This window comes from Cydia strobilella, chromosome 7, assembly GCF_947568885.1.
Source record: "Cydia strobilella chromosome 7, ilCydStro3.1, whole genome shotgun sequence".
Taxonomy (NCBI): Eukaryota; Metazoa; Arthropoda; class Insecta; order Lepidoptera; family Tortricidae; genus Cydia; species Cydia strobilella.
In genome coordinates this window covers 11,770,443-11,783,226 of record NC_086047.1, presented here as the reverse complement: position 1 = coordinate 11,783,226, position 12,784 = coordinate 11,770,443, and the positions used below count along the sequence as shown (strand labels likewise).

General features: G+C 37.3%; 1 protein-coding gene across 2 annotated transcripts in view; it reads left to right on the top strand.

Annotated features, from left to right (window-relative positions):
* LOC134743174 (four and a half LIM domains protein 2-like) overlaps nucleotides 1-12,784 on the top strand; it is a 179,336-nt gene that overhangs the window by 107,526 nt on the left and 59,026 nt on the right. For both annotated transcript variants that reach the window (XM_063676552.1, XM_063676551.1), the window contains 4 exons: nucleotides 4,521-4,668; nucleotides 5,528-5,744; nucleotides 5,819-5,922; nucleotides 6,219-6,362. In XM_063676552.1, the coding sequence (XP_063532622.1) occupies nucleotides 4,521-4,668; nucleotides 5,528-5,744; nucleotides 5,819-5,922; nucleotides 6,219-6,362 (613 nt within the window). The remainder of the gene's footprint in view (nucleotides 1-4,520; nucleotides 4,669-5,527; nucleotides 5,745-5,818; nucleotides 5,923-6,218; nucleotides 6,363-12,784) is intronic.

The window sequence follows — 12,784 nt, the reverse complement described above, 5'->3', positions numbered from 1 at the left end:
CAGGATTTTGTAAGTATTATTACTGACATTATTGCAAATCACTTACACATTGCACAGAACACAATCGTATCTTGCGGCAATCTTGCCTTTGTCCCTTACTTAGAATTTCAATATGATCACAATACGGATACGACGTTGTGTTAAAAGGTCCTATGTCCTTTTCCATCTAAAATTGTATCCTTTCTATATTCATGCAAGAAACAGTTTTGTATATGTAAAATGTTTTATTATCTAAAAGATAGACGGACTTGTGACTTTCTGAAAGTGCCTTGTCGATTGAATGTAATAAGACGTGGATCATTAGATCATTCATTACATCCTCGACATTGATTTGGATCCGACAAGGGACATGAAGGCTGGACGTCATAGGACTTTTGATTATGGATATGCTTTATTTGGATGTGCAGTACACAAGAGTATTAGTTATGAATAAAATGGTTCAATGTTCCGTATAGTTTGCATCTGATTTGGTGATTCCATTCAATGTGTTAAGATAAAAATATCAGAAGTTTTAATGATTTTGATTTAGGCTTGCAAAACAACTGTTTTCAATATATTTTGTTACGGAGTTCGTAAGTAAGTACCTATCAAAAAACTCGGTACCTAATCGTTTGACCACAGCATCACTTAAACATAATTATAATCCGATTAAAGAATTAAAAAGATGATTGGATTTTTTCAGGAAGTAATGCCACAAATATGAATGAATTCACTAGCGATTTACAGTAATCGCTCGTAATAATTATCAATTTCCTGTTTATGTAGTGATTAATGAATGATTCAGCTTGATATTGTACTGCGTTACACATCCTTTACACTTTAAAATTAGTATTTCATTCATTTTAAGATTGCAGTTTGTAGTCAGGTTTTCTGCCAAGAAACATTCAAACAGCTGGCGTATGATGGTCGCGGTTATCGATGTAATAGCTTTATAATGTCGGTGTCCATATTTTTCACTTGCGTGGTATTAAAAAATGACACTATCACGTCTCACCGCAGATATGCTTTGAAAATTGTATCGTCTATCATGCATTTACGTACCTACTATTCTGTTAGATCGTGATGCCTACGACGAGTGTCCATAGGTACAAGCGCGACCATCATAGACACGCAGATTTCAACAAAACCGTCACTTAACAGTAGGCATATATCATATATAACATAAGGAAGTACGGCACGATCAGACTGTCACCAAATCAAAGAGCGATAGGATAGAGCGGTACTGTCATAGTAAATTTTGTAGCCACAGTCAAAGTAAATTCACTGCCATCTACCGACACACGATTAAAACTAAAAAAATATATATCAAAAAATGTATTTTATGGATAAATGATTTGTTTTATTTGCATTAATTATTTTTATATTATTTTGATCCATGTTCTTTCACTGATATGCGTTAAAATTGTTAAATAACCGTCAATGCCATCTATACGAGAGTAGGCCAAAGGTAGTGGCGCCATCTGATCGAGAATCAAATTTTCTTGATTTTCGAGGCACGTTTTTTCCTTAGACTGTATCCATCTATTACGGAGTTATATGTGACGTTTTCATCCAAAAGGTACCACATTGTCGCTTGTCGATAAGGTTGATTTCTAATTAAAGCTATATGGAAATAGCGCCTTACTGACAAGCGACAATAAGTACCCTTTTGGTTGAAAATGGCACATATCAATCTTTGCACCAAATGCAGCACAGATCTGTCTGTCTGCAGATAGACATATAATAACGTAACATAACTATTTAAACACCCACTTCAGCTCTCTATTATTTTTAGAAAACTGACAGTTTTCGTGTTTTTTTTTCAAATGTGGTTTATTACGTATATTACACGGATAAATTTACCTGTCTCTGATATTTTTTCAAATATGGGTTAAAACAAAATAGCCCGTCAAATATCTTATCTATAGGTAGCTTCTAGTGGCGCAGCCAGGCAGTCATTCTTGTGTAAGTATTATGTATCGTTCAATATTTACCAATATAAACTATCACGGTCACAAACAAGACATCACTAATTTATATTCATGTTATGACGGATTATCAGCGGACGTGATTGATCTCACACGTACCCTGTACTGTCTGTCTTTGTACCCTCACGAGATCATTGTCTTGTTAGGGATAAGACGCTTTGTCACGACGGCCTATTTATAGCTCACCAACGCACTGGACGAATAAACGCGCGGTTAAAATACAACTTTAGAAAACGCCTTTCAAGTTACTTAGTTTCTTGGATTCAGAATATGTCAGATACCATTTTTATGTCATACAAATTATAGGTACCAACCAAAATATACAACCTTCGCTTACTTTTGACGTGCTCCCGATTCCCGATAATGGTGTTAGCCGTGTTACCTTGTTCAGGCAAGCATTTAATCAAAACTTTCAATATATTTGAATTCTAAACCGTTGATAATCATAATATCTAATATTTAATCGTATGGCATTATGTTAATATATACAGATATAGAGAAATCATAAATCTAACTCCAGAGAATGAATCCACTTGATAGCTTTGTCGTTCAGTTTTATCAGGTCTTCCGGGGGGCCTCCAGTATATCGAGTAGATGGGCACTCTTGAAAAATATGTCGGATACTCTGTTCGTCGGCACCACAGTGACATGCAGAAGACTCCACCCACCCGCAACGATATTTATATAGGGCACAGCGACCGTGGCCGGTGCGCAATCTATTAAGGTTACACCATGTCCGCCTCGGCAGCTCAAATCCATCTATTTTCTTACCCGGAACAATCCCCGATCCAAACTTTCCAGCCATTGCAGTAGTCCATTGTTGCGTCCACTCCCTGTTAGCGTTGTAGTCTCCCTGTGAAAGAGTTGACGCAATACTGTAGGGAGGGTTCCTGGACTTCAGGCGACTATTTAAAGGGTGCGTGAATTCGCTGTGTATTGTTAGGTTTGGGTTTTCCCTAATTTTGCGAGACTATTTCACAAGCGCATCCTTCCTTCGCAAATCAGGCGGCAGGATCCCACAAAGAACCGGGAGCCAGTGGCATGGGGTAGATCGCAGTGTGCCAGATATGAGCCGCATAGTTTTGTTTAGCTCCGTATCGACTTTGTTAGTGTGAACACTGCCCAGCCAGACCGGCGCGCAATATTAATTATTTAAATAATTAATTACATAAAAATGCCATAGAAGTACCTATAGCAGCTAATACTATAGTCAGACCAAGCTAACTCTACATGACATTTGCAATGACAAAGTGAGACAACGTCATCATTAGTGTCAAATTTCTATGAAAATATTACACCCCCACCCTTTATTTCTTGTCAAATCCGTACAAAGTTAGCTTAGACAGACTTATCTTTTTCCTATGTACAATGAAGCGTTTATTTGTGTTATAAAAACGCGGCATTTTATAATACATGGAGCTGTTTAAGCGTGCAAATCGCAATAAGTACACACACACAATGTAGTCGTGTTCCGTTATGCCGACTACCTAAGTATTTTGCATTATCCGATCTTTGTTTTAAATACAAAAACACTGTTCTTGTAGGGTATCGTGTACCTATTGGTTAACGGTAATCAAACAAACGGTATTTCAAAAGACGTGGCAGCATAATTTTAAATTACATATACAGGATGGATTTTCTTATTGGGTCAGTAAGGGCAGCTGCCAGATCCCATGCTGCTACGCGAAAACGGTCTTAGAAGACCTTCCCTCGTTATCAAATTAATGATGTTTGGCACCCTGTATACCTATACTCATTGAACCGCAATAAAAAGTAATAATGCGGTTATATTTATGTAAACCAAATCATATCTGGTTTTCTTTTCTCAAAAATATTTACCGTCAAATTGAAATAGCAAATAATGATTGATTGTAATTAAAGAAAATTTCTGCAACACAGAACGAAACACACGATAAGTTCGAATATATATAGTAATATATTTTCTTGACTATTATTTTAGTAGGTACCTACACACATTTGTAGCTGGTGACATTAGCAATTTGCAATGTTTACGGCTGTAGTAAAACTAAAACTCAAGTGTATTGTAAATGATGTCGAACGAACAGAACCGTTTAGCATAATACTTAGGTACTTCTCTTTGTGAAATTTATTCGTGCATACTTGTATTACTGGTATAATGTTGTAAGCGTCAGTAAGCTTGAGAGTTAATGCTTTCAAAGCACTAGAAAATGGGTTTAGAAATACTCTACGCTGTTACTGAGAAACCCGTTTAGGATAAGACTTATCCGTTTAAGGTTAAAGCTGCCTAGATAATGATTGTGCTTTTAAAACCCCCCTTTTGCAAATTGGCCTTGAGTAAAAAAAACATACTTTTCGTTCTAGCATAATTTATAATACCTAGCTATCTACATATTTCGGTCTCAGTATTTTTTATTATGTACCTATTATTATTTCGGAGGTCATCTGTCTAAGATGACTTTTATTATAAACAAGAAGAGCTCTCATCCAAATAGAGTTGTTCACAATTAAAAGTTTTGATATACATATAATAAATTACGCAACAAATTTAAATTTTGTCGTCCATCTTTCCAGAAAAACCTGCAAGTCATGCGGCTGCGATCGTCTACAGCACTCCGTGTACCACGAGGAGCTGGACTCCGTGCGAGACCGGCTCGGGCTGCGAGATCGGCCGCAGATAGGCCTCGGGCTGGACTCGCCGCCTGGACTCACTCACAAGCAGGTACGTGCGGCTTACAGGCGAGAAATATTCCATACGCGACCGACGCGGTCTGTGGGAGCCGCAGATGGGTGCCAGGCTGGACTCGCCATCAGAACTCATACACAAACAGGTACATCATACATCTAGCTTTCAGTCGAGGAGATCTCCGTGCGCGACCTACCTAGTCTACCTACTCAGTAAACATAGCCCAGACCGTGAAAACATATCGGGAAATCGTTGCAACAAATTTGCTGTTTGTGTGGGCATTTTGCTTGAGGTCGTGTTATCACTGATCAGAATCTGATCTTAAATTAGAAGAGTGCTGAATTAGTAGCCGGAAAGTCGGCTTTTCCGACTAGTCGCTACATCCCCAATACAAACGTTGCAGCGTTTAGTGACTTTTGAAAATCCTACCAACCAACCAATTGGTTTTTGAAGAACCAGTTGCACCAACCACAGTTAGCGGACTGTGATGAAAATGCAAATGAAATTGAAAATGAAAATTGTTTTATTTCTTGTAAGCTTAGTCTACAAATTGCCATCAGTGGTTGGGACTTCCTTTTAGGTGAATGATGTGATCGAGCTTAACATGATATCGTCGGGGATAGTGCAGTACCGCGTAACTAACAAATGCAGTAAGGTCCAATTACCTTGTACATTGTCTGAATTTCTAACTCTTTCGACTTTGTTAGTTGCGCGGTATTACACTATCCCCGACGATATGACACTTACATAACATGTTCATTATTGTAATTAAGGAAAACAATGAGCTTTATGTATAAACAGTGTAGGTAGTTGCACTAGGAATGAAAACTGTTTGATAACTGCTCTGCTAAGTAGTTACAGCAAATACCTTTCTTATCAAAGCGTTTGCTTCCAGACGGAACTGTACTGGGCTTCGTTAGCGGAACGTGCGCCAAGCAACGTAGGCGGCGCCACTGGGCCGGCAGCGTGGCGCGCCTGGCGAACTAGAGCGCTCGCTACTCAGCTGCCGAAGCAAGACTTATCTCTCTCACACTGCCGACACATCGATGAAGTTCACCGCAAGCAGTTTGAAGACTTTGTCGCTGCTAGGAATGAAATAGCTCTAGATATAGGTACGTTTACTAACAAAAGTTTAACCTATAGCGCCATCTGTCGGCGAGTAGTCAAACTAGAGTTTTATTTGCAGGTGTTGCTGGTCAGCATCTTAGCGCGCCGGTGGGATGTTTAGGTTGCGATAAGCCTATTCGGAGCGGAAGTATCTCTATCTGCGCACCGCGGTTGGGCCAAGAGGTACGAGTAAATGTTTTCTAATTTTAATTTATTTGTAGTTTTAGTTTATTTAATAAAGTTAGTTTATAATTATATTGATGTTATTTAAGTTGATTTACAGTGATTGTTTTTACCGAAGTGTCATAATTCGTGTATCTAACCTGTTTAAACCTGCATCCTACCATTTATTTATTTATTTAATCTTTATTGCACAAAAGAAAACCTTACAGTACAAAAGGCGGACTACTGCTACTCGCCGCTAGATGGCGCTAAAGTAAATTTACGTTTTACATTTATTTGATGTCTTGTTTTTACAGGCATTGTTCCACCCAGCATGCTTCTCCTGCTCGGAATGCGACGAGCTGCTGGTGGAGCTAGCGTACTGCGCGCTGGACGGCCGGCTGTTCTGCGTCAGGCATTACGCCGAACGGCTGAAACCGAGGTGCCATGCTTGCGATGAGGTTAGTAGTATGTAACATCTCTCGCCTACTCCTATGTATATCTACAGGCTCGTAATTTATCTACCTGTCTATCAATTATGAAGATAATGACTTAAAAACGTGTATAAAAAGGTACTAAAGTTGTACATTATTATTCTTTGAATGAGAATTCTAAACCTTAAACTTGGGTTTTTCTAATACTAGCAGGCATTAGATGTATGTTCATAGATACCTATTTCCAACAACTACCTAACATAAACAAAATTGAAACGACAGTTGAATTATGATACAAATTAATTAAACCTTAGAGAATCTGCGCCAAATATGTTTAATCAATAACGACCATAAAATAATCAATCTTAGGTCTGTTTGTTTACTTAACGCTAATTTCGGATGCTAATGCACCATTATAATTTAATGCTAAGGCTTTAGAGTGAACTTGACACATAGTTTTTAGGGTTCCATACCCAAAGAGTAAACCCGTTTTTACCCTTTGGGTACCTATATGCGAACATACCCAGACACATACATAAACTGCTGACTATTTGAAAACTAACTCCATCCAAAAAACCATCCATTAATTCATCCATCAATCCATCTTAAATGCCGGCAACTCCTTACAACCCCTCTGGTGTTGCGGGTGTCCATGGGCGGCGGTAACCGCTTACCATCAGGCGATCCGTCTGCGCATTTGCCTCCTATATCATTAAAAAAAAACTCCTTACATTGGTGAAAAAATGTCTCCAAGAAGGTTCCTGAAAAATAAAACGTATATGGACGACAACTAAATGTCAAGTGGCCAGAAATAGCGCACTCGTTATTAATTTAATTATTTAAGTATATAACAACAATTTGCAATAAAGGCAGGGTATATTGAGTTGGACAGTGGACAGGTATACCCACGAGCCAGTCAGTCTGGAGTTCAATATTGCATTTAAATTTGATATGTCGATATTAGAATAGATTCACATTGGATGAGGCGTCCTTGCATCCGCTAGGGCTAAACCGGATGTGTTAGAGCGCAACACACTCATAGCCAGATTGAATTGGAACAAGACTAATCGAGTAGAATGTGGGCCCCGTATGGGAAGTGTGCTGGCAAATGTCAGGTGGCCAGGAATAGCGCACCCGTCTCGTTTTGTTTGGAATACCTTTAATTTGGACAGACTCGCGTTGCGTAAGAAATTCGCGAGGTTGTTCACGACCATAAGTTTAGTGAGGTCTGGTGATACAGTTTAGGTAAACTGCTGTCAAATCTAACAAACCGTTTATGATCGTTTGTCCCTATCCAACATTTTGACATTTCTGTTTCTTAGAAAGAGACAAAATTTAACAGATTTTTGTCAGATATTGCTAACTTTTATGAATAAGGGGCAGCTTATATGTCGCGTATTACGGTTGAACTTATAGCCGTTTTTTAAATGCTCCAACAGAAGTGTCTCAGACTATACTATTTATAATAGGTAGGTACCGTAGCTAGAAGTCTACTAGATGACATGAAAAATATTTGTTAAATTTACAATTTTATTTCAAAGTAAGTGCTTGGTCGTAGAAAATGTATTATTTGCAACGTTGTTTAACTGAGTAAAAAAATACTCGTGGCGTCTTTATTAACAATTTTCGGCTTCGCCTCAAATTGTTACTCAGGCCACTCGCCTTTTTTGACCTCTCTTAAACAACGGTTGCATAAAATACTATTTTATGTACATTGAAGGTACTTTATAAAAGGTAAAAAAACGCGCTTTGATCATTATTGTAAAATGATGGATCTTTTAGAGGCCTTGGCTACACTCGGGTGGGTCTCATTAGAAGACACATGTCTATAACAAATTACAAACAACTCAAGTTTCATCTTACCTATTTATTAGTACAGTGCAAAATGCATTAAATAATCAACTAAGCCAAAACAGACATACATCATAGAAAAATAACTATATGATGTAATAAGTCTACCCCTATACTTAGTTTCAAACTACAAATTAGCCCACTAATCTAGCCCATATTTCAGCCTAGTTATATTTCGAGTGCAACCACAAATATTGTTCTAAATATAATTCAACTTTTCAATAAGTCGGCCTAACTATGCCAAGCAATATTAGCCGGCTCCTATGCTGGGCTGCTGCAGAGATATTGTGACGATACTGAAAAGGAGGAAATGATTATTAAATTCTATTCAACCATATAAATGTAGTTTTCGTATTTAAACAGTTATAAGTTCAAAAATATGGTTTTAGTTAAAATATTTACTTGTTTAAATTGAACGCAGACTCTAGGTAGGTAGAGCTGAAGCGCCGACCGCGCTCTTCAAAATCGCCAGGTGAAATTAAGAGTTTAGGGAATAACACGTAATAAGTTAAACATTCTAGTGATTCGACATGCTAATGCCCAATAGATGACACCCTGCTGTCACTTCAAGTTTAAAGATTATTAGATTACCTACATACGAGTATAATGGGATTAATGGGACAGTGACGAGCACTCTGACCTTATTACCTTACTACCTGAGTTAGACTTTTTTTATATGTCCGAGTTATAAGAAGAATTATCAAAAACCTAATACACTCTTCATAGCAATATAGGTCAGTCGGCAGCAGAATCTCTGACGCAGTGTAACAATCAGAATAATCACTTGCAAGATTTCAACTGACAATATGAATTACGAGGCGCAACTGCGCTCGTTCATTCATGCAAAGTGCATTACCGTTGGCGTATATAAATATTTCCTGACTGGCATCTACGCATCAACTAGATAATAATTAAACTTATGAGGTAGAACAGGGTATAATACCTACACTTATTTTAATATACACCTATATACGTGAATGTATACTCCGAGGTTTTCGTTGTTGGCCGTATTAGACAGCGTAATAAATAAATATACGTACAGTTTACGACAAAATTTCGAGGAAAAGGAATAAACCCCCACTTGCTCACCACGCTCTCGCGAGTTGCCCGGGCCAAGTGCACAGCAGATCCACCCGTTTCGTCTGTCTTCAAGTCCCCGGATTTTTGGCTTGAACTAGCGCCTGTCTAATAAGTATAATATTAAACCTTTGGTATGCTTAGTAGCAGATCTGCTCCATAATGAAGTTGTCTAGATTGCTATTTAAATAGCATTTTTTGACAGCGCATACGAAAGGTTAACTAGAGATACTAGTCGACTGTCGAAGTTAAGTAGAGATACTAAATTCGACTATTAAACTTACGATAGCTCCATGCATCACTATCACTCTTACTTAGATCGCAGCGATAGAATAGAAGGGTAGATAAACGTAAGGCGTCTGGTTCACCTAGGTATACCTACTTCGTTTTTTTAGCATTAGAAAGAACTTTGCAGAAGTAAGCTTGTTGTTCGAAATCGGGCACTTATTGCGGTAAAGTTTTGAAGTAAATTATTAACTGAGACATCATGACTGGTCTGGGCAACCAGAATTATTGCCCGTTAACTTTAATGTTTATTTTGACAGTTAATGTAGTTCAATTTACTGTGTAAATTTACTTATACATATTTATCTCTTTCTGAATAGCTATGCCCTAGATGTGACCTATAGATTGTACTTAATGTATTTAGTTTCCTGATGTTTTTTTATAATCGTACCTTAGTATGTACCTACTGGGGCCCATTTCTCGAACGGTATTAGACTAATATTATTAGTCCACGAACTGTCAAATCATATGGGTTACCATGGCAGCACACTAATAATATTAGACTAATATCGTTCGAGAAATGGGCCCCTCGTATTTTACTTGTAAAGATTGTTGTATGTGCTTATTATATGCAATGCGCGGCGGTTATAAGCACATATACGCTTGGAAAAGGACTTTTTTAGATTAAATTCAAAGTGAAATATGCAAACAGCTTCCTAACGTCTGACCACAGCTTAAATGACTTGCAAACGTTATTTTTAATTCCAAACTTGCACAGGTACGTAGCAACAGTAGCTCTAAATTTTCAATCGCTTGTTTGTTACTATGTAAATGAATAATACTCTTGGTATGTGTTTACTGGTTACGGAGCAAAAATAAACTGTTAAGCAGTAACACCTCTTAGCAGTTGTGATCGACGCTTCAGCTTATTTGAACGTATTATTCACGATTTTTTGGCGCAACTTTTTAAATATCGTTTTGTGCGTGACCGCGGTGCGGTGGGGTGTTTCGTGGTAAAGGTGAGAATAAAAGTTATGCATACTTTTCCACATTGTATACGTATTTTGTCACAAGCCAATTGTAATGTGCAAATAACAAGCAAATGTCTGTCTATTTTGAACTTTATTTTAATATTTTTTTGTTATACATTTAAAAAACTATAGTATTACTAACCTTTTTTCTACAGAAAAAATGTTTTTTTTTTTAATACCTAATGCCTAGTATCGGTCTCCCCTGTAAAATAGAATTTTGACGCCTTTAATATTGTCTTCGGTTACCGCGATAGTTACTCATGAAATAAAACTATGAAAACGGATTATATCGCGTATATTTATCGCGTATGTATATATATATATATATCTTTACTTGAAAATAATTGTAGTGTAGAACTAGCCTTATGAACCGATTTTGCATGTACAACCAGCCTTAAAGTTTATAGTCTATGATTGTTCATTATTTTAGTATGTGGGTATTTTTGCACTTTGTAATTTTTCCTCAGTCACCCGTTGACCACGAACGCTGTAAAGGGTTCGAAACGTCGGGATGTATTATAAATTCAATATACGCGATATAATCCGTTTTCATAGTTTTATTTGACGCCTTTGTTAAACTGGCAAATTGTATTGCCAAACTATATGAATACTAGCTTTTTCCCGCGGCTTCTTCTGCGTGGAGAAATCGGTTCAGCGGTTTAAGCGTGAAGAGGTAACAGATAGACAGACAGACACACTTTCGCATTTATAATATTAGTATGGATGTTGTGAAAATAAGCATAACAAGCACACCTGCCCTGCGTTAGAAGGTTTTAGTGATTTGGCCTACGCTTATAATTAGAGCAAGAATTAACACATAATAGGAAACATTAACTAGGATTTTATTGCCGCAGAGTCCGTCTATGCTAACTCTTCACCGACTTTTACAGAACAACGTGTGGAAACGTCATATTGTAATAGAAATTTGACATTTATCATGATATACCACACTTTGTCATTGCAAACGCCATACAGAGTTAGCTTGGACCGACTCCACCTACTCTACTCGTATTATTCTTTCATCGGCTAATGTAGCAGTACCCGAAAGCTCAGGGTGCTAAATTCTATGCATTTAAGACATGATGCGTTGAACATAAACATGTTTATCCCTACAGGCGGGTAATATAATAATTAACATTTCATGTGAAGAGCTCATGACTCATGACCCATATTTCTAAAACCAGTACGAAATGGTGCAAATCAGCCATCGTGTTGCCGCAGTGTCATGTTTTATATATTTGGGACGTTCGAAAAGTAAAAAAAAACCGGCCAAGTGCGAGTTGGACTCGCGTTCCAAGGGTTCCGTACATTACACAATTTAAACAATGTATTTTTTATGTGAACCGAGAGGGAAATGTCTTTAAAAAACTCGTAGGGTCGGATCAAAAACTAAATAATTAAGTCCGACTCACGCTTGACTGCACATTTCTAATAGGTTTTCCTGTAATTTGTAGGTAAATACCTATTTTGTGTATTTTTTTCAAAATTTTAGACCCAGTAGTTTCGGAGATAAAAGGGGGGAATGGTAATTTTTTGCCTATTTTCTGGAATAACTTCTAAATTGTTTATCCTAAAATTATAAAAAATATATATTTGAGATTCTCACAATGAGCTCTTTAATTTGATATGTAACACGATATATTTTGAAGAACTTTATTTTTTAATTTTCTCATTAGTGATATACCGTATAAAACACAATGATTGCAAGTCCTTGGTGCAATAAGATACCTATACTCATACGGTAGCTCATAATGTATAATTCAGCACAAGACAAACACGAGCTGCCTTAGCATTCGTATAAATACGACCCTATTTTCATGGGCGTTAGATCACTTAGAGCGTTTGACAGTTTGACTGCTGTTACAAATGCTTTAGGTACTGTCTAGAGTTGCACTGCAATATCGACTTTTCTATAGGTTAGGTACCCGAAACTGATGGCCTACATCCGATTTCGCCCCAAAAACATAGGACGTACGCTTTTCTCACTTTTACTAAAGATTCCTGCGTGTGGCGTAATGCTAATCTAATTCGCACTCCAGTTAATTGAATGCTAATTTGCACTTAGCAAACCATGATATCCACAGTTGTTTCGTTTTTAGGGTTCCGTACCACAAAAGGAACAAACGGAACCCTTATAGGATCACTCGTGCGTCTGTCTATCTGTTTGTATGTATATGTAACACACATATCAAATGAAAGACCTTATTTTAAGAATCTCAAATATATTTTTTTGTAATTTTAAAATACATAGTTTAGAAGTTATTA